This window comes from Polyodon spathula, chromosome 11 (genome assembly GCF_017654505.1).
Source record: "Polyodon spathula isolate WHYD16114869_AA chromosome 11, ASM1765450v1, whole genome shotgun sequence".
Classification (NCBI taxonomy): Eukaryota; Metazoa; Chordata; class Actinopteri; order Acipenseriformes; family Polyodontidae; genus Polyodon; species Polyodon spathula.
Window position 1 is genome coordinate 10,116,606 of NC_054544.1, and position 22,688 is coordinate 10,139,293.

The window sequence follows — 22,688 nt, forward strand, 5'->3', positions numbered from 1 at the left end:
TATGATCTTGTGAAACTACATTTTCACATAAGCACAAATGTTATATATAAAAATGCTGAACAACATTACATTTTTACACTAATTTGCCTTGCGGAAGTGTTTACTTATAAGTTACTCTGCTGTGAAGATGTTTTTGTAAAACTAAGTTAGTCCCATATCTACTTTGAATGGAGCAATTGCATTTTTTTTTTTTATTGACAGTACATTTATAAACCTAAAATGCATGTTTTAAATTAATGCCAATAAAAACAAAAATGCTAAGAATCAGGAGATACATCAGGAATATCTTCACAAAACAAGTTTGGTTTATCTTGTCCAAAGTAGTCAGTCAAGTTCATATTACATGGCCTCAACTGGATATGCCAATGAGGTGTGTCACGTGCCTTCTGGTTTTGTACTGAGGCACTGACTGCAGTACCCATCCAAAATGATCTGCATAAAAAAAAAAAAATAAAAAAAAAAACAGGACTGTTCCTTGCCAGTTTAATCACAACTGGCTAAGCAGGCCTTCAGTCTTTATATATATATATATATATATATATATATATATATATATATATATATATATATACAGATACTTACACAATTGTGATCAAATTTGGCAAGTACACTACGCATTTGACAGTGTGCGTCCCGTATCATAAACAGCTAATTATATGGCTGACATTAGTAAAGAAATCAAGGGTTTCATTCAATGACTTTAACTCTGCACAAATACTATTAAAATGCACATTTGCAGATTTTCCCCTTTATATCATTCCAGACTCCTGTATATGATTTCCCATTAGCACTTTCACATGTTTTATCTTAATGCACACAAGTAGTATCTTAGTACTGTATGTAATGACTATTTTATTCAGCATATTTAAAAAATGCAGCTCAAGCTGAAAACATTAAGAAATGTCCATGCCCTCTAGAGCTTATTAACTGTTTACATTTCAGTTTTGTTGCTTTTATCAACTTTATAATCTTCCAGACACAATCTAGCTGTCCTTATGCTCCCGTAAGTTTGTTGTATATGTATTCCATATGCTATAAATCAGTGTCATAGTATTTACATAACTTTAGTTTTCATGGCTGTGCACATTGTAATACTATATTGTGAAGGATGCCCCATTTTCACTAAACTGTTTATAATTTTGCTCCACAATTTTGAGCAAATGTAAAATATTTTGAAGCCAGGTTAAACATCACAGAATTAGGAAAAACAAAATAGAAGTTTAATTGCAGTTTACTCATTGCATTAAACTCACAGATCAATTAAATATCCTACTCTGAAGTACAGTACAAGGATTTTGACAACTACTGGTAAGGTAATGTTTTTATAAACGTGTAGCAAATTCTATAAGTGGTTCTGAAATTAACCTTTAGTGCAATTTGCAGGAAACTATACAAACATACTGGTATACAGAAGGGAAACTGCTTCAATTGTATGCATCTTTCAGTGTCAAAACTTAATATTTGATCAATTCCTTGGGAAATCAGATTTAATATTGGATTAAAAATGTACAAAAGTTTCAAATTCAACAGTTTTAACTGAAAATAATATTGACTGCTGACATAGTTCAAAGTTTATTATTAATAAACTCAACAAGACAAAGAAAGCCCCAGACATTTTAAAAACACAAATCTCCCCCTGTAAAGGAATGTTACAACTTATTTGCATTAGGTGTATGCATTATTTATCAAATTCAATTTTTTGGAGAAACTATCAAGTTTGATGGCACAATCTTAATCCAAATAATAAAAATACAAGGAATTCAAAATGCTATATCAAGTTATGGTGCATCCAGTTGTTCCAGAAGAGTTCTCCTTCGTTTTTCTAGTTCTCCTTCACTCAACTCACTGCCTGATGTGTCCCATCCACCCTGGAGAGGAAACACTTGCACAGTAAGTGAAGGATTCAGATGAAAAAAGCAAAAATAATTACAGATCACTTTAGTTATTTTGCATTGCGTGGTTTATTTATATACTTTTGAAAAACACACACAATAATACCCATTAACATGTTCTAAAAAGCACCATCTAACTTTTTTTCAATGTGAAACAATGGTCAATGAATTTAAAGCTGACCTCTTAAGGTAGACAAGCATTTCCTTTTTTTTTTCTGAAAAAGGTGATGCATGTATAATCTTCTGAAGTACTGACTGATTTCCTAAAACCAGAAAGGCTAGAACTACAACTGTATTAACTTTCTTTTAATGCCAAAAAACATTATGTCCTAATGTCTCTACCACTGAATCTGCAGAGTACATTTTGGTAAAAAAAACAGATGGTCTGTTATTTATTACATGGCATCATGGCCAATTTCTTACTTCACTATTATAGTAATTCTTACTACAAAAAAATAAAAAAAAGTCAGACGAGAGAGAGATATTTCAAAAACAAAATTTTAACCCTGCAAACTTTTGAAGCACATTTCCAATCTCTATGCAAAGACATAAATTTCTATCAATATCATTCTTCTTTATGTGCACAATAATTGTGTAATGCCCTTTCCTTCCATCTTCATGGTGTTCCACTGAACACCCCTGCCATCTGACCTGGGAGTTATAGTTGCTGTAATAGGCATAAGTGGACTGTTAAGTTATCATGTGAAAATTAATAATACATTGGCAAATAAGGATTTCCTTCCTGCCTCCTAAAATTACATGCCATATATAGTGGACACTTATGTTAAATCAGCTACTTGGAGATTATTTTATTTACACTGGGAAGAAAAGAATAAAGAACCGAGTTAAGAATGCTTTAGTGATCAACATACATACACGATTATTTTTAACATCCAAAGATTTTCTATGGTAAAAAAAAAATAAAAAATTAACACAAAAATGTAATGCAGGTTAACTTCTGTTATGGATAAAATCGAAAACTTTCTAGATAAACTTTTTGGCTAATGCCTTAAATTAGGTCACCAAACATAACCAAGAGCCTTTTTTTCTTAAAAAAAAAAAGTACAAAATCACTTACTTCTTCCTTCTCCCTTTTTCTTTTTGGAGATTTTTGCTTAGATTCAGTCCGGGATTTGCCTCTGGATTTCTCACTCTCCTTCTCCTTCTCCCTCTCCCTCTCCCTGTCCTTCTCACGCTCCCGGTCTCTGTCACGATCCCGCCCTTTTCTGTCTTTGTCAGCATCGGATTCTGGGGATGCCTTTAGGAGAAAGGAATTTAAGCACTGGGCAATCAGACATTTCATTTTAAGATGCATTTAGTGTTTAAGAAGAAAAAAAAACTAAAACATACATCCAAAAAGAAAAGGGGAAACCAAGGATGGAAACAAGACTTCCCTTGGATAGCAATTTGAGACATTCTGAGTTTTAATGTTGTCTTAATTGGGTTATCTGAGTTCTTCCTCTCTAAGAATTTGAACTCGGTAGTTATTCATTTAACCCTTTGTAGTCCTATGTCAGACCAGGTCCATTACAATTTTGCCTTCCAGTCCGACGTCGGACCCTTTCCGACATCAAAAAGACGTAAAGCACAGGTCTCCAGTCGTTTTCTCCAGCCGAGAAAACCTTTCAATGGCTGAGTGAGACCGATAGGAGCCAAATGAAGCCGAAAAAAAAGCGGGGCGTGTGAGCAATAGAGCTAGCAGCTGCACCACAGATATGAGATGGACACAAACAAAGGAGATAGCTGCTTCTGCATACAGCACTCAAAGAATATCACGGACATTTGCAGAGCTTTTTGTGATGTTATAGTAATAAAATAATGACTTGGATCACATTACTGGTGATATAACGAGTGACCAGGAGAGAATTTATTAGTATGCATCTCTATAAAGAGGTTTGTGAAATACAGCGAACAAGGGGTGGGGCTTGGCTGGAGATGCAGTATTGATGTCGTTTTGCCATTCAATGCGTTTTAAACCTGTTTTACTCGTGAAAATAAACTGGACCTGACGCGCCTGACAAGCGCTGAATAAATGGACTGCAAAGGGTTAAAGAAGACACAAATACTGGATTCAGCAGAGCCAAAGGCCTCTGTTTGAATGATCACCCCAGCCCAGCTTTTAGCTGAAAGTAAAATTCACTATTAATTTCCAGTTTTAATAACCATGCATAAATAATGCCTGAGGGGAAACAATGCAGCTCATGTGAACAGAAAAAAACTGCCTAGAAGTAGTTGCTGCACACTGAAAGATTCAGGGTCAGGGTTAGGGTTATCTTCGGTTCAGGTGACGGAGACGTGGAATTTGGCCGTTTCTGATCAGATGATACAGACCGCAGTCTGACTGATTACACTTTTCTGTTATGCTACAATCCATATTTTGGAATCTTTTTTTTTTTTTTTTTTTTTTTTTTTTAAAAGACATTGCAAGAGCTTATATCTCGGGCACCATTTTTTTGTATTTAACATGAATACTATAGTGCTACTTTGGATGTTAATTTATTATTCTGTGTTGCTACACTTGACACCGCAATTTCTTCCTGGCAGAGATTATGTAAAGCCCTTTATTTTAGTGGACCGAAAAGTTCACGTTTATATATTTTTTAAATCTTTGCACAGGACACTGCAGCTTTACAGTTTGTTTTGTGAAAAGATTTAAAATGACAACACAGTGGACATAAGTCAGCAGCTTTGAATTGTATTTCACCAGTCATTAAATACGTTAACGCCACTTCGAGTCTTTAGCGTGACTGTGTGCTGTGCGCCTTCTACATTTGAATTTTAAGCATGCCTAATTGTAAATGTAATTTATCTACCTAATGTTAAATACCCCCTATGAATAATGCCTGTAACTTCGTCCCTGCCCGAGTCAATGCCCCCCACACACACACTTTTGCCTTGACAACCCAGGTACTGACTCGGCAGAATCCAGCATATAATACATACTGGCTTTTTTTTTTTTTTTTCTTCTAGAAAACCTCATAAGAATACTTTTTTAAAGTGCTCAGGGTTAAATATAAAAACAAAAGAAAAACATAACTTACCGACTTGTGTCTCCTCTTCTTGCCCTTTTTCTTGTGTTTTTTAGATTTCTTATAACTGTGCTCTGTAGGCAAACAAGGGTGACACTCACTCATGTAAACAACATTAGAGGTGTAAAATAGGTTCTTGTTCCTCATTAACAATTCTCAGAAACGCCTTGTTCTGATATTTATCTTTTTGGTTTGTTGTCTTTTTGTTTGCACCCCCCACACACACAATGTAAGTATATGGTTGTAAGTATAGGAAGGTAACATAGCTTGTGGCAAGAAAAACTCACTTCACACATGTGAAAAGGAAAACGTTTGGAGAACATGAAAAGCTAAACTAAGGGTCTTAGTGTTATGCAGCAGTTGGTTTAAATTTACTGAACACTAACCTGTTTCTGCACTAGAAGAACGCTCAGATCCAGATCTGGATGGCGATCGTTTCTTTTTCTTGGAATGGTAGTCGTCCTCCTCTGAATCAGAGCCCTGTATATATTTTACACACACATACATCAAAAGAGTTATTTACTCAACTAAAGTTCACATATTTTATTAAACGGTACGATAGTAAAATTATTCACAATTAGACCTTACCGAACGAGAACGGGATCGCTTTCTGTGGTGCTTTTTTGACTTTTTGGAGTGCTTCTTGTTCTTTGAATGATGATGCTGACACTCATGCTGTCCAAAATAAATAAATATATACATTTACTACAAAAACTATGTATTCCAAAGTAAAACACCCCCGGTCGAAAGTCACTTTTCTTTTACCTCTAGAACATGTACGAAGTCCTTGAATATCCTTTTTCTTTCAGATTCTAATGTAATGTCTTCAAAGGCAGATTCTTTCAGGAATCTCTCTCGAACCTGGATACAAATCAAAACCAAGTCAGTAGTGGATACACTACAATTCACTAATCAAAAAACTCAATGTTAATGCTATTTATAAACCTGTTACCTATTTTTGTAAGTATGTCTTCATGCAAGACTCATAACTGAAGCCTATACAATGCTGAAGACTAATGGCTATTGGTAGCCTAATTTGACACATTAAAAGCAGAACATGCTAGCATTTCACTTTGGAATTTTTTTTTTTTTTTTAAAACTCACACTATCCCATGCTGAATCATGTTCGAGTGGGGGAGCAGCCTGTTTTAGCATGCTTTTAAAGGCAGCTTCCTTCCTCTTCATCTTTCGTGTTTCTTCTTTTTCTCTTTCCCGCTCTCGAGCTTCTGCTTTCTCCAACAACTATGCAGGATAAATATTGGGTGTCTACAAATATCCATCCAAGTCAAGTAGACAAAACACTTAAGGCATAAGGCTTAATATCCAACTAAATAAAAACGTAACAGCCAACAAGGGTACATAAATAGACCAGGTTTATATAACGAGTGCAGACTTTTAGAAACAAGGTTTTGCTTGATAAAATTGGAAATGCACAGTGTCAATGGATTCTTCCATTATAATGGAAGCCTAAATGACTAAGTGGTAAAGAAAACTGTTGCAGAAATAGGAAACATTTAACTGAACACCTAATGCATTGAAATTATTATGATAAAGTACATGTTGTTGAAATAGATCATAGAAACAAACATTTAACACATTTTTTTGAATAAATTACCACATACCAACTTTTACGTATTAGGTAATTATAAGCTTACACTGTTGAAGGCAAGTTTGATGTTTCCAGCATCCAAAGTTGTGGCTCTTTTATCAGAGCTGATAACAGTCCCAAAGTCTTCAAAAGTAGTATTGACTTCAACTGTAAACCCTTTGTCCTGTTTATGCAGAGAAAACAGAAACAAAAGAAAACCATTTGATATAAAATTAAATCAGCTAGGTTTTGCAGTTATGGTAAATTTGAGCTTGAAGATGAATACCCTAGATTTAGTGGAATCAAAAGTGACACATGTCATATTTAGTTGGGTAAAATATAATAATTTGAGTTGTCTTGCCGTTTAAATATTATGCATAACAGTGTTATTGGATCTTCTGATAAAAATCCTAACGTTTGTTCTGATGCATCAATTATTGTCAATAAATGCGTATGTGGTCAAAAGATAAAGAAATTAGGTTCCTGATTGCAGCACTAATAATACATTTTGGTCAGTGACAAATGTTGAACGCCTAGATTAAAAAATGCTGTTACATAAGCGAATTATAATATTCACAAAAGCTGTCTTAGGTAGCAAGACCAATGAAAAACAATTGTAAATTACATGGAGACAATTTAACAATTTATTAAGTTCTGGGATCAATCATCTAGAATGCACAGGAAAGGTCCTGATGGGCTAAACAGCCTGCATAACTGAAGTTATTAGGATAATAATAATAATAATTCTTAAATTGGTGCATAAGAAAAAAATTATATTAACCTCAAGACATGATGTTTACAAGCATTTTGTTTTACCTTAAGGATGTCTTTAATGATTCTTTTTTCATCATGATATCGGGCCTTCAAATCTTCAACGTAAAACTTAAAAAGATCCAGAGGTGTTGAACCTACAGAATACACACCAAAAACTAAGATAAAAAAATGTTATTGAAGTATCTGCACATGCAATACAGGTTTACAGCCAGTAACATTAAAGCACATTTGTAACCGTTTAGTAAAAATGTACAATGAACCCTGTCATTCAATACAACTGATGCCTCTTGAATGAACTTTTGATGACAGGTTATATGGGGTTTGGCAATTTCAACAGATAATCTGTACTAGGCCAACTTGTCACAATCAAGTTATGTTTAACAATGTAAAAATGCATTGCAGTTCAGTAATAACTATAAAACTCTTACAGCTGGTTTCACTGACCCAGATCTTGAACTAAACAATGTTACTTTAGCAGTCCAAGATTAGTGTTTATAGCAGTCTGTGAAACCAGACATTAATCTTAATATATGTAGCAATAGTATACATAGATAACCAACATGCTTGTTTAAATTGGCAGCAACACTGTCTCATGTGAATAGACCCTAGATAAATTGTTTTATATTGCATTTTACTGCTTCAGATAAAGACTAAACCCAAACATGCATTTATTATTAAACAAGGCTTTTTTTTTCTACAAACGAATGTGTTAGACAACTATCTGCAAGTCCTGTGCAAAACAGTTCCCTTACCAGGTTGTCCCAGCATGTTGGCAAATCTTATGTTGGAGCTAACAGTAGGATACATTTCCATCCACGCAGACATTGAATGTAGTTGTCCGTGATCATGTAGCTCATCCAAGAATTTCTTTAAATAGAAAAAAACCCAACAAGAGAAACTGCAATTATTTTCATGGCCCCAAGAAGACCATCAACTAATGCAAACTGTGTCTGTCTCTGTCTCCGTCTACAGTTTACAATCCAATCTTCAACTGAACATGATTGACTAAATGAAGAGGAAACAAGAAGCTGTCCTTCCTACAAAAATGGTTTATTGAAAAACAATTTAATACATTTACAATACATTAACAACTATGAGTTACTGTCCTTTTATACAGCTGAAACCCATTCAGTTAAACTCATTCTATCTTAAATATTTCTTTATTTGCCCTACAAATAGTACTGCACATAAATTAATTTTGTATTTCAACAGTTGGCTCAGGTCAAGCTTCCCAATTACAAGTGAAAAGCTCTTTCTTGATCAATCAATTTTCTATTGGTCATTAGGTTTTCATAGTAATTGACTTACTTGAAACGACTCTCTGTTTTTACGATGCCTCCTTCGTTCCCTTAGTAAAGATTTTTGTTTTTCCTCCTCCTCTTCCTTCTCCAAGGCTCTTATATGTTCTTCAAAGCAGATTAATGCATCCTCCTTATCCATATCTAGCGAACAAAAGTGCAAGAATATGCACTGCTTTATCTTTGTTATACATTCTTAGCTTTTTAGTAGAGTAGCACTAAAAATAAACTTAGTAACATGTAGACAAACAGATGAGATTTTAACATATAAAACCATTGATATGACTGGTTTCACATTCTCTTATCACGGATCTTCACCTAACATGCAATTTTGGGTAACAGTAGTCTAGTACTAATCAAGGTCTATAAAACCAGCCGATCGACTTCATTGTTTGTCTAAATGTATTACTACAATATCTGACTTTAGTATTTAAAGTAATAGATTTTTTTTTTTTACATTTTACAACATGACTTATAAAAAGTAGCGTATTTACTAGTATTTTGATTAACATTGTGCACTAGGAAAGACATCCAATGTAATTTTCACAGTATTTCAATTGAACCTGCCTCAATGCCAGGTGTTACTTTAAAGTGAGATCAAGGCTCAGATTTACTAAGGTTATGTACTTTTTTTCTAAAAGGAATAAAATGAGCTGTTCATTTTGTATTGTATTTTGATTATAAATTAATTTATTCTGAAATGCTGATAATAAAGAGTTATTCACTGATTAGGGCTAAAGGACCTGGAACCAAGTGATCCAGAGCCATAGCTCAACCAAAAAAAATTGTTGTGGTTAATTCATTTCAACCTACTCTGCAATTCTTCATCCTCTGCAAATGTAGGGTTGTCCAGAAGATACTGCTGTGCCTCTGACCAGGTTGTCCTGTACGTTACATTAGCCATATTGTCCAAAATGTTCTTCAGGGCTTCCCAATTTCTTTTTCTCAACTGTTTGGCTTGTTCCTTCCTAAAAAAACAAAAAAAAAAAATAGTTTGCTTTGATTCAATTTTTAAACTTCCTTGTTCTCATTCATTCAAAAGCACACAACGAAAATTTTGTTTTACACTCACCTTTTCTTTTTTTGCAAGGTAAAACAAGACATCTTCATAGATTTCTAATCTATCACGTTCAGGAACTGCTGTCCATACCTCCATCTCTCCAAACATCTGTTCAGCTTTCCTGATAGGAAAAACAAAACAAAATACTTTACCAACAGCAGTTAAATTAGCCATCATTCCTAAATAAATAATTCCAAAGAATTTCTGAATAGTTTGTGTACAAGGCAGAATAAAACTTACTGCATTCACCAAATCATCCTAGTCGACTTTTAATTCATGGCATTTATTAATCTTGCTGCTGGTTTCACTGACAATGGTAATAATCCTGGAATACATTATGTAACCTTAAGTAGTGATAATATAAACCTACATATATGTTATACATACTAAAGTGTTACAGATGTGTACAAGAAACGCATTTCGTAACCACGGGTGTGTCCATATCTCAGCATTATATTTACATTAAATAATAATAATAATAATGTTTAAGAATTGCATTGCATCCCAATCAAGCTCCCTCACACAACATTGATGTTTTTCAGTTGCCACAATATGTCATTGGCAATTTAATCAGTGCACCATTGTCGTAGGAGGGAGCATTAATTGGATACACTGGGCTGTTTAGAAGAAAAATATATTGCTCCTAGCGAACGTTCGAGAGTTTTAAAAAATAATTCCCTTGTTTATTTGCCTATAATGGGTGAATAATAAAATACCACAACAAATCAGGAATTTGTGTTGCAAAAAATATATTGTACTAGGGACTACAGCAAATACAGCACAGGAATGTAATGTGCCTCTTGTAAACACTGTAAGGGGGGGGTTCTGTCACACGAAACACTCAGGTTAGAACTGGATTGTTCAGCTGCACAAGCATTCCACAAGGTGGCATTCATCTACCAGGAAATATATTTATCTTTTGTAAACCAGGCTGTCCCAACAGATGGCTCTAAAATATGTTTTAACCTTAAGTTTTGGGTATAGCCGATGGAATCACTACTATATATAAATCAAAAGACAAACCAGATTTACACCAGTGACAGTCATATCATTTAATCAACAATTAGGCAAAATAATTAAATGTGTCTACTGTTACAAAATTAATAGCCTCCTCAGTCCCCGTATCCATTTAAATGGATGTTTGTATAACAGGGTAAATTACAAAGGGTGTGGTTGAAACAAAGTCCTGCAGTGCAATAATTTGGAAGAGCCAAGGTTGCCTACCCCTGACTTAAAGCGATATCTTGCCCCAAAAAAGTGAATGCAGAAATGTAGTGACACATCTTTCAACACACCTAAGGTCAAGAAAATACCATTTACTGGAAAAAAATTTAAAAATTACTAAAACGGGACCCTCGAGTCCAAGGAGGATAAAATATGACATGCACTTTGTGGTGCTGGCAAACCAAGGGAGCGAGCATAACAGAAATTGTACACTAAAGGTATTGCAGTTAGAATATTTAAGACAGGAGAAAACGTTACAGAAAAACTGCACACATCAGAAATATTAGTCACGTTAAATTAGGTTTTCATGCTATACATTATAATAGGGGTTGAGGGGTACAGTGTGAAAGAACAAAAAAAACTATTTGAGTTCTTGTGCAAATTAATTGGAGATAATAAATGTTTAATCATATTTGTAATAGAATCTTCGATCGTTTCAGTGTTTCATGTTAATATTAAACTAAATTGTATAGACCTATCTATAAAGCAGAACTAAAGGGTAGGGGAATACCAGACCTGTTTCCTTGCTATAGGAGAGAAACAACTGTCAAAAGGATTAAAATAACAGGTTTCATGAATAAATAAGAGAAATCTGTACAAATAGTTCTGATAAGGTTTCAAGGCTTCATTGAAAATGTCAACAGGAATTACACAAGACAGAGTTCCCAAACTCTCATAACAAAGACTGCACTCAAAATGTTTCTAGATCCTATAACCTTAAGTTTGCAGTATTCAGTTTATCTGATGCAGATATTTACATTTCTTCTGAGTTTAAAAATAAAACCTAGACGGTGTAATTAATCCTTTTTTGTTTTCTATTATTACAAGACAAATAATAATAATAATCACATGGGATAATTTGTGTATATGCTTTATAATATAGGGTGGCCTTTAAATAAGGTCATCTTTTGCCTTAATGTCATGACCTCATACTTACTTGTATCTTGTAGTTGATGTCATTTTCTCATGATTTTCCAGATATCTCTGATAGGTTTCTTTGGCCTCCTTGTATTTAATTCTAGCTTCTTCCTTTTCTTCTTTTTCAGTCTGTACCTTGTAAGCATTGAAGGCTTGTTTCTTCTCACTCAGCTTAGGCAATGCACTTTATTGGAAAGCATAAAAAAGTCAAATAAGCACCAACCCACATTACGGATATTAGCACACATAGGATTGTGTTCAATTTAAATACACGCACAAATATACATATAAATAAATCAGAAGCACACCTACCTATATCTAGGGTCATTGATAATCATTTTCATAGCTTGTTCCCAAGAGGCATTGGATGAAACACCCTACGAAGAAAAATAAACAGTATGTTCAAAGGTAAATAAGTCATTAGGTTGAATATATATATATTTTTTACAATTTCTACCTAACTCCTCCTTTCTTGCCACTTATCAAATAATTGCCAACAGATAAGAAACTACTTCCATTACTGCCCTTTCCACCAGAGTAACTGGTCTCCAAGTCAAGGGTGAATGTATTAACTTTAAGGTGCATCTCACTGGAAAGTCTCATTCCTCTGTTCTAATTTGCTTCAGTGTAGCACTTCATAGAAAAATATAAAATCTGGACCAGTCCATAGCTAATTAAAAATAAAACAGGTCAGGGTCTTTACTAAACTCACAGCATTAGCATCACTACACATTTTATTTTACATTCCAACAAGCTATGTAAGAAACACATAAAGATGAAATACCACATTAGTTTTTACATCCACTAGGTGCACTGTAACAAGAAGACAGCTTAATGGTTACACATTGGTGTATAACATGTAGTTTGAGGCAAAACCTGATTCTGCAATGCAGTAATAAAAGGAACTTGATCAGCTTTTTTTTAAATCATACAATATCCCTAAATATACTGTTGCATACATTACAAAGATGGATGCATTTACTATCAAAATAGTGCTGATATTTTTGACGAGTACCTTTTCTTTTAACAGTTCTTTGAATGCTTGTTTGGCTTCTTCTTTAGTGTTCCACTTGTATACTTTCTTGACCAGTTCCGGCCTCTCTTCCTTTTTAACAGCATCACTGGCAAAAAAACTAAACAAAAAACACGGATTTATCATCTAAATATTCATCAAAATGTATTTTATCAAAACAAAGATGTGCTTGGGTCACAAAGGAAAAACCATTCTGTTTAAATATATATAGGGCTTGAACTTTTTGCTATTTTAGCTTATTAAAAATAACCACCACTCAAACACATCAATTTTCAGTTTCTATAATAGTCAGCACTCACATATCCAAACCTCTTCTACTGCCCACCCCAGTGTAGGACTGTAGTGTATTGTAGTAATTAATTTCAGCATACAATAAGTTATTTACATTTTTTCCTAAAATTAAACATTCATCCAAACATACTCCAACTAAGGTTTGTATGTATGTAGCCATAATAATAACAATAATAATAATAGCAGTCGTTGTACACAACAGAAACTTAAATATGCATTAGTAGAAGCATAATTGTACAGCAGTTACATATTTACAAAAACACTCTGTTCATTACAGAATAAAACTGTAAGTCCATAAAGTCACTGGCAATGCCATACTGCTGGTTTGTTTGGGTTAGTAACTCGATCCACCCAGCCCCCACCAGCGAGCTGTATTTTTACTGTAGGTCTGTTAAGAAATAGTAATGGGCATAAAACAAACAAAGTCCCATCATCTACATACTTCACTGGAACCTCTTGATTAGTAGCCTCCTCGACTGAATTCAAAGAGGCTTCTGTGGGTTCCTCTTGTGCCTGGACAGGAGTTTGGACTGGTTGTTCTTCACCGACAACAGGGACTGTGGCCTCAGCCTCTACAGCAGATGCATGAGTGATGTCTGGAACAGGTACTGAAGTAGGTACCGAAGCTGCTGAAACATCTGAAGCCCTATTAAAAAACAGAATTAGCTGCCAGCAAATATAATCTGTTTATGTAAACGTCTTCTTTAGAATAATTTTTCAAACTAATGAGCCGCGTTCAAGGATATTACCATATACCAACTACCTCTGCTGTTGTATCCTGAACAAAAAATGGATAAAATACTAAAATGCAACAAGTCATAAAAAGGTAAAGGTTATGTTTTAGCTGTAAGTACTTCAATCAAATTAATGCAAATATTACTAAACAAAGTGACGTAAAGTCTGGAAGCACGCATTATTGTATAACCATGATGTATAAAGCTAACACTGGGCAGTTGACAATTCTATATGATTCATCTCTGGCTTCTTTTGTATTGAGCTTCAATTGCACACTACTGACTTTCCATTCCATAATTAATCAACCAATCCTTTTCTATATTTAGACAATTTCTTCTGCATTATGGGCTGAAAACGCATCTTTTTACACCACTTCTGTGTGTTTCAGATAAATTTACTTGTGATTATCTTTACACAAATTAAATACTGTGAAATTGACTCTCATAGAAATAGACACAGTATCAGAACAAGAAAGCTATGGAACAGTGAACATACCCATTTTCTTCAGCCTTGATCATAACTGCAAAACAAAGAATTACTCCATTATTACAGAGTACAGGACCATAAAACTATGACATGCATGTCAAGCTAGTCATTTATCTTCTTTGTACCATCAGTTAACCTTCTATTACAATGTCTGTATAAACGATTCAATTTAAGACAAAAAAAAAAAAAAAACACCTTCATTAAACTTTTAATGGAACTTTAAATTATCCAAGATTTTACCTTCAAGATCCTCCAGCTCTTTAGGTTTTGTCCAGCGAGACTCCTTTGTTTGAGAGTTATAATAATAAGGCTTTCCCGTATCCGACTTGAATTCTTTCCAAGGACACTTTGACAACATTTGCTTGAAGACAAAAAATAAATTAGTATTTAAATGTCATGTACTTGCACAATGTCTATGAATTGAAAATAAATTGAATTGCAGTATACTGCTTAATTGCTCAAATACGATTTCGAAATGTATGCATATATTAACAGGTTGAATTCTCATCTGATCAATAAACGCAGCATCATACTTAAAAACAGGCATTTAAATATCCTTCAAATTAATATTCAACCCACAGTTCCCACTGTATTTATAATTCTACACTTTGCTCTAGAAGGGTTATAACTTTTAACACAAGTAGTTACCTCAGCAGGTGATTTAAGTTCATCTGGCTTTTCCCAAGAGGACTGTTTAGTTTCTGTATTGTAAAAGTACGTCCTTCCATCAGGAGACTTGTGCTCAGTCCACAAAGATTTCTGTCAGATATAAAATACAGTTACTAAAAACAAAGAGACAGATTGCTGGGTCCTGGGTCTCTTTTCACTACCCGGGTATTGATTATTAATTTGAGAACTTAAAGAAAATGTAGCAAATATGACAATGCAATTGTAAGCACGGGTCTCTGGCCAGTGTAACAAAGACAATGTTAAAACAAGCTTTGCATTAGTGGCAAGTACACCTCAATAATAGGAACTGCGATGTCTATTCTTTTCAAGAACTAAATCGGAAAGAAAACAAACATCCTTTATGTCAGTGATGACTCTTAGTTATCCTTTAATAACCACCATGTGGCTTCCAATATGGAATGCTTTATCTACAGTTACATGCACAGATAAAGTTTCTTACCAAAAAGATTAAATAAGTAGCCTTTATTTAAAAATAAAAGTATTGTAAACTGTGTACCCCCAAAAAAACAGACTGAAAACAATAAACATTTTTTTTTTATTTTAAACAAAGTAGATTTGCCAAGAAAAAGCATACCACTCCAAAATGCGTAGGTGCAAAGTACAAAATTAAATCCGTATTTGAAAAACATTATTTAATGCTTTGCTTGGATGCCATGTTAATGTAAGACTGAAATATTCACATTTATTTATCAGTTTGAATTTGAAGGACTGCACCTTTAAGTTTCGTTTTGGATGATTGTGTTTGCCACAGAAAGACTGGTGAATAATAGTTAGAAAAAATGGATGTGACAAAAAAGGATAAATGGGAAAAGCGAGAGAAAAAAGACAGAGCAGTAAAATATACTTCATACATTACATATACTTTTGTTTTGTGTAAATTACGCTGTGTTCTGATTTGAGAAAATAAATAAAACCTCCATTATTGGAATCTTTGCTTTGTCCTGAATCAATACAAGTACAACATTACATTAACAGCGGAATATGGCCAATAGATGTCACAAAGAATCCCGCAGCATGAAGCGTATTTATAACTATATTCAAACGGATGTTTTACTATTATTATTATTATTTCGATGTTTCCAGTACTGAAAAAGGTTACACAAGTCTACAGATCTGAAGAAACTAAATATGTGTACTATATAGTATTTAAATATGTATCATGCACTTAACAGTAAAATAAGTGTTTCTACCCGTGCCGAACTCATACACACATGCATATATCTATAAATACATATGTACACACACATAAAATAAAATCTTCAATATCTAACACTCAATATTAAAAAAAACTATGCATTTCTTTATTTATAAAACTCTAAATTTCCTTTTCTTTTTTATCCTCTTATAAAGGAGTGCCAACCAAGGTTTTTAAAACCAGACGAGCATGAGATATATAACTGGTTCTCTTTTTCAAATTTATAAAATCGACATATAAATCATCTTTTTTCCTCAATGTTTGTAAAAAAAAAAAAAAAAAAAAAAGATTGCCAGAATGTAAAACATGCTCTTTCATTGGTTGGATAGCACTCCTTTAAACTATGTTAATGCAATCGTTCAAGGTGTATCCGTTTCAAGTTTGACCAACTGTTTCAATTCTTGTGTTGTGTGTTTATTCAATATGATGTCTTCTATTTGACATACCACAATACCTCAGAGCCAATCAATTAACAGATCCTTAAAATATATAAATTCTATTTAGCAAAAATTTAGAATATTGTTTAACCTTTGGTTGGTCGTCTTGTGGAGAGCTGCTGGCCGTGGTGCCTTGTTGAACTGCAGAAACTGCAGGATTTGTGGCCTAATTAAAGACAAATTATTAAAATTGCAAGTTATATCATTTTAAAACTTTGTCCTTGCATTTTGTATTGCACACAGTAAGCTGTATGAAAAATGAAAAGGAAACAACATATTCTCAAAAAAGTTAATTCCACAATAGGTTATCCCAACCCTGCTGATATGCGTTACCAAAACAGCGACGCACTTCAAAACTACCAAAAAGAGTCTCACTTATAAATACATGTTTAGCCTTTAATTGGTATTAATTTTTAAAGGTAAGTACCAAAGCCTAAAACAAAAACCAACACTAAAAGGTACTGGTGAAGGCTAACATGAAAATACACCACAACAAAATAACAACCAACACACTTATTTATTACTTTTGCTACTTACCAAAGTTCCAGGCACTGATGAAACTGAGGGGGAATGAAAAAAAAAAAAATTAAAAATGTAACCTATGCTGTTAAATTCAATACAATCTAGACATTGTAACCAAAAAGTCAATTAAAAATAATCCCTACCTAAGGTAGCATCTGAAATGCTTACACCAGGCTGTTTAAAAAAAAAAAAAAAAAGAGAAGGAAATAGTTTAGAAAATAAATACAACTCAGTATCAATGTCCTTGACAGTTTTCAACATAGAAAGTGACAATGAAAATAATCAGAAATGTTATGGGTTTAGAAAATAATAAACATTTTGGATTGTGTTGCTTTTGGCTGTCTTTAATACAGCTTAATCTTAACAAATCAACCTAGTTAAATAAATAAGCAAGCTATCTTTCTCAAGAGTATAAAGAAATACATACTAGTACTAATGGGTGAAAAAATTATTTTGCCCAAAACAAGACATAAGTTTCTACAGTAGGGATGTGCTGATACTCGAAATCCGTAGCAATTTCCTTTAACGTGTTTTTTTTTTGCAGGATGGTATTAAAAAATGTGTTCATTTTCACAAGAAAAGATGCCCTCATCTACGCAGTACAAATCATTGGCAATGAACTTGAGCAGTGAAATTGAAATGAGCAAAGTGAAAAACAGGAAGCAAAATCTAAATGATTTTATATCAAAATGGATACAAGAAAGGTAAGCCAAATAACTGCCATTTAGTTTTTCACCTTGACTGGTTCTGCATGTTATTGACTGGTACTCAACAATGATGTTGACAAGGGCAAACAAGACAAGCTTTTGCTTTGTATTAACATGTTTTCAATAGGTTTTATTTCATTTTATTTTAATTCCTAAAACATATTAGGGGAATTACTCAAAATTTTCAGAGCACTTGCACACCCAGATTCAGGAACTATGCTGACAGGCACTGTGAAAGCTTTCCCTGTCAAATTATTCATGGACTTTTAGAGAGAGCTACACATTAAGTTCCTGTGCTGGATCTGAACCCTGGCTACCAGGGGTGAAGAACATAAAAGTCCAGTGAATTGCTTGCTGTGCCACCCCAAAAAAGATGAAAAGCTCCAGTTTAAGCTATTGTATAATACTGAATGTGACAAGGAGCGAGAGAGAGACAAAGTTAATCCTTTCTGATTACTTTTTTTATTGTCTTTACTAGTGTTCAGTTTACAATGACGGTTGGCTCATAGGTGATGCAATTTTGTTCTGTTTTATTTAAATATACAGCAACATTAATAAAAGGAGGAGGACTGGGCATGGTAAAAAGACAATCTATGTTGCTTATCTCAAATAAAATTATAAAACCCACATGACATACTGTTAAATGTTGACAGAAGACATGATTGCTTCAGCATTGGTTTTCCACTAATAGCTAAAAGATCCTATGGTTAATTAAATCAGTCGGTCAGAGATGTAGGGAATAGAAAATACAAGAGACATATTAAAAAATATATATGACTTATTTAATAAATATAAACTCAGCTATAACAACTGTGTACTAGGAATGAGTATGCCGGTTTACCTCAGTTCAGCTACATTACGGTATTGACACTATTCCTGTTACACTACACGTACCGTAATTTCAGTATACAATGGTTACTGTTTGTGTTTCTAAGAACAAAGTTAAGGAAAAGACTATTTTCATTTGAATACCTTTTTTTATTCAACGTTCTGTACAGAACAAGTCTACAACATTCTCACCAAACCTCACACTTGAACATTCTAGCTACTTCTACCTCACTGTAAACCACCATAAGCACTACCGCTTTTCCCCTTCTACTGCAAACATGCTTCTAAAACCAGCCTTAGCAAAATCAAAACCTCTCTGTTCTTAAATACCAACCTGTACTAGTAAAGGTTTGTTTTTGAAGCAATATGACCAATAATATCCTAATTGTGTTTACCATTATTTAACAAACTGCAGCACCACATTGCTTTGAGCAAAGTATACATCTTAATTGTTAGAATCTGTGTCAGCATAACCTATATTCTACAACCAATGTTCTTTTCAAGTTTTTGATTGTCTTTAAAAATTGTGCTGTCTTTTTACAGCTTTTGTTTTTTTGTGAAATGGTGAACGTTAAAAACACTAATTGTTGTGTTTGTTAATTGCAGCAATTTAAGTAACTTAGTATTTCTGTTTTAAGTAAGCCTTCACTTTTACGGTTATAATACAGTGAAAATGTTATACCAGCCCACACCTAGTGTGTAATCCCCTTAAATCTTAAAACGTAAAAAGCAGTTACATTAGAAATACATTTCAAAGAAACATATAGGCTGATTATATAAGTGTTTTCCCTTATAGAACACATAGTAAATTGAACACTTAATCTTTCAATACTCAGAAAGCAGAATATATAAGTAAATAGTCTAATCTGCCAAGGAAGCCAAATCTGTAGTTTAACATAAATACAGGGCATCTGGTTGGTTTATAATAATAATAATAATAATAATAATAATAATAATAATAATAATAATAATAATAATAATCATGATTCAGAGAAAATCATTTCATAAAGATTAAAATATATTTTAACAGTTCTACAGAGTACAGAGAACTGTATGCTTTTTTCCCCAATTCCATTATGGCCATTGCATTCTGAGCACATCACTACAAACTGCTCTGATGTTTGTTTATAAAATTGGCACACTTGTACAATAGACACCAGAAGTAACTTGAAATCATTTACTGATAAAAGGGATAAGATCCTGCAACTCAATTCTGACCATGTTTAAAATCTGCTACCAGAACATGTGAAAGACAGTGTACTGTGTAATAAGACAAAGTAATGTGGGAAAAGGTGCCTGACAAGGAAAAACAAATAAACAGGTTTAAGATCCCTTGATTTGATTAAATAAAACAAAAAAATTGAAATTACCCATAATACTGAAGTATAGACTTTAGTAAGTCACAGATAGATTAGTACTGCAGTAATCTTCGATTACCTAATATTAAATGATTAGAGCTACTGACAAGACAAAGTTGTTTGTTTATTTGTTTTTGTTTTTTTTTTTAATGAAAAGCTTTGAGAATGACAACAGTGGCTGCAAAAAGAAGATGCAGTAACATTATGATTTCTGCCTGAAATGTGAGGGACAGAGGTTTTGCTTTAAACACAACAGGGTATAATGCGGTAAATTAAGAGGCACATCGAAAATCTATAATTAAACACAGTTAGTTACCGGTCCTGTAGGTTGCAGTGCAGCAGCTGGCATGTGAGGCGGCATCATCATTCCTGGCATCATTGGCGGCATCATGCCTGGCATCTATTAAAGGGCATCATGAAATATACATCTGACACACTCATTTGCACTAATACTTTGTGACAAACTACAAAAATGACATTGTGTTGGTAATCAACTGCCACTGTACCCTCTAGTGTTTTAATGAAGTAAAGCCTACAAATACATAAACTAGGTGCCTACGTAACTAAATAAAACAGTGAGTTTTTTTTATATTTTTTACCTGTCCCATTGGTCCTCCCATAGGAGGCATCATTGGTGGCATCATGCCAGGAGGCATTGGGGTCATGTTTGGAGGTCTCTGACCCATGGGTGGCATCCCCATTGGAGGAAAATGAGGTGGCATCCCAGGTGGTCCCATCTTTTAAAATAACCAAAATATACACTTGTATATTTAATAACTTCCACACAGACAGAAATAAAAGCCACTTATAACAACTTGCAAATGATGGCACTTACTGAAGGTAGGACGCCTGTATAAGGGGACGCTTGGCTTTGGCCATTATTATCGCATGCCAAGGACTGTTATAAACATGAAAATTCAGTTACAAAGTGCATGTGAATTTAAGGCAATTAGGGAAAATGTAGCATGCTATTTTGAAACATTCCATAATCTTGCATTCCAGGCAGTTTGGGTTGGTCATGTTACTTGAACTTTGGTAAAGAACTACAGCAAGCTATATATATATATATACACAGAAGACACTTAAAAGGTACATACACACACACACACACACACACACACACACACACACACACACACATTCATGTCTGAAAGGTTATCAAACAATGTACTGCAAACAGAGTTAGAAAAAAAATCTATGGTATATGTAATTACCGGTATGTCAACAAACTGCCTGTTAATATTGTTCCACATACTGTATATATTTGTTTTCAAATATATCATAGAACTGCATACAGCAATACATCAGTCTGGGTTTATGTCTGAAAGGTTATCAAACAATGTATATATATATATATATATATATATATATATATATATATATATATATATATATATATATATATATATATATATATATACACACACACACACACACCTGTACTACTCCGATTTGCAAACAGTACTATCATGATATTCGAAAGACAATTTTTATTTTTTATTTATTTTTTTAAATTCTGAATGTTCAATTCTAAAGTGGAACTCCCTTCTTTAATATGTGCTTATTTCAAGTACATTGCTTGAATGTTCCTATTTTTCAGTTAGCTTGTTTTAATCAAGAAGTAATGAGATAGTACGGTTTGATATGATAAGGCAGAGTGACACAGTTGCTTGCAAATTGAACTGCAGTAAATAAACACATAAATGAATACTGAACTAAACTGTTTAAGAGTCCTGATAGCAATAACGAAATATTGAAAAAAGAAAAATGGTTATCGTATGAGTCCCTCTTTGCCAACCTGGAACCGCGGAAATACAAAATTACGTTGATATCAATTGAGAAAAACAAACGTCTTCTGTACTTTTATTATGTATAATTTACAAACAGTCTTCCCAATACCAAATAAATAGAATGGAAGAACACAGGTTACAACAAAACAATCTCGCGTTCAAAACACCGAGGGTTTAAATCAAACAAGGCTTCATGAAGAAAAGATGAAAAGGTCCTGACTAATCAATACATTTCGCACCGCCACGCAACTTCATGCCGCTCTCTCAACCTCCATATTACAGGTCTGCTAAATGGTTAAGCGCTCTTGAATATTCACTTGCTCGTTTAAAATCGCTCTTACGTAAAATGCACCTTCTTATATTTAAAATGAAGGTTAAAAATCCTTTAAAAACTACCAGCAAACTTTACTCACCATGTTGCCTAATATACTCGGTAACCCAACTTCACCACCCCGCAACAAGCTACAATCCGATAGGCTCATTCGCACAGGGTTCAAAAGGCAAAGTTAAAAAGCAGCATGTCGTTAGTTTTTCCAGCGTGTGGCTCAACCAGACTTTAAAAAAGAAGATTGACTTGAATTGTAGCCTATTATAATAACGCGTTGAAAGACAGTTGTGACGAGGGATTGGATACATTTGCTTTGGTTGTGGAAAGGGGTTGGTTACAGATTGAAAGGATTCTGAAGAAGCGGCGGCGTTTTGAAAACCGTGTTAGGAAGTATTGGATCATTTTTGTTTTGAAGTGTGTTACATATATATATATATATATATATATATTATATATATATATATATATTATATATAATATATATATAATCAGTTCAGTGGCATAT

General features: G+C 33.7%; 1 protein-coding gene across 4 annotated transcripts; it reads right to left on the reverse strand.

Moving 5' to 3' along the window:
- Positions 1-1,215: 1,215 nt before the first annotated feature.
- On the reverse strand, positions 1,216-22,337 carry LOC121323259 (pre-mRNA-processing factor 40 homolog A-like). Of its 4 annotated transcripts, XM_041264211.1 has the most exons (27): positions 22,269-22,291; positions 20,901-20,963; positions 20,665-20,802; positions 20,382-20,465; positions 17,316-17,346; positions 17,188-17,210; positions 16,742-16,816; positions 14,977-15,087; positions 14,569-14,689; positions 14,338-14,362; positions 13,550-13,753; positions 12,799-12,916; positions 12,096-12,160; positions 11,803-11,967; positions 9,654-9,762; positions 9,395-9,545; positions 8,592-8,725; positions 8,036-8,150; positions 7,326-7,438; positions 6,577-6,693; positions 6,026-6,163; positions 5,687-5,782; positions 5,510-5,596; positions 5,308-5,401; positions 4,934-4,995; positions 2,971-3,150; positions 1,216-1,868 (listed from the first exon to the last, which is right to left on the reverse strand). In XM_041264211.1, exons 1-27 carry the CDS (start codon positions 22,269-22,271, stop codon positions 1,779-1,781), a joined length of 2,712 nt encoding a protein of 903 aa, XP_041120145.1. In that variant the 5' UTR covers positions 22,272-22,291; the 3' UTR covers positions 1,216-1,778. The 4 variants fall into 4 exon arrangements, with proteins under 4 accessions (XP_041120145.1, XP_041120146.1, XP_041120144.1 ...); XM_041264212.1 differs by lacking the exon at positions 20,901-20,963 and having other exon boundaries at positions 7,326-7,417; positions 22,269-22,337; XM_041264210.1 differs by lacking the exon at positions 20,901-20,963 and having other exon boundaries at positions 22,269-22,337.
- Positions 22,338-22,688: the final 351 nt, after the last annotated feature.

Excerpts from the sequence above, each read along its gene's own strand:
- LOC121323259 (XM_041264210.1), bottom strand. The coding sequence starts at position 22,337 with ATGAGCCTATCGGATTGTAGCTTGTTGCGGGGTGGTGAAGTTGGGTTA. Across the intron at positions 13,754-14,337 it reads ATCAAGGCTGAAGAAAATGG|GGCTTCAGATGTTTCAGCAG; the intron begins GTATGTTCACTG and ends GTTTTTTAATAG. Across the intron at positions 6,694-7,325 it reads TCATTAAAGACATCCTTAAG|GACAAAGGGTTTACAGTTGA; the intron begins GTAAAACAAAAT and ends CTGCATAAACAG.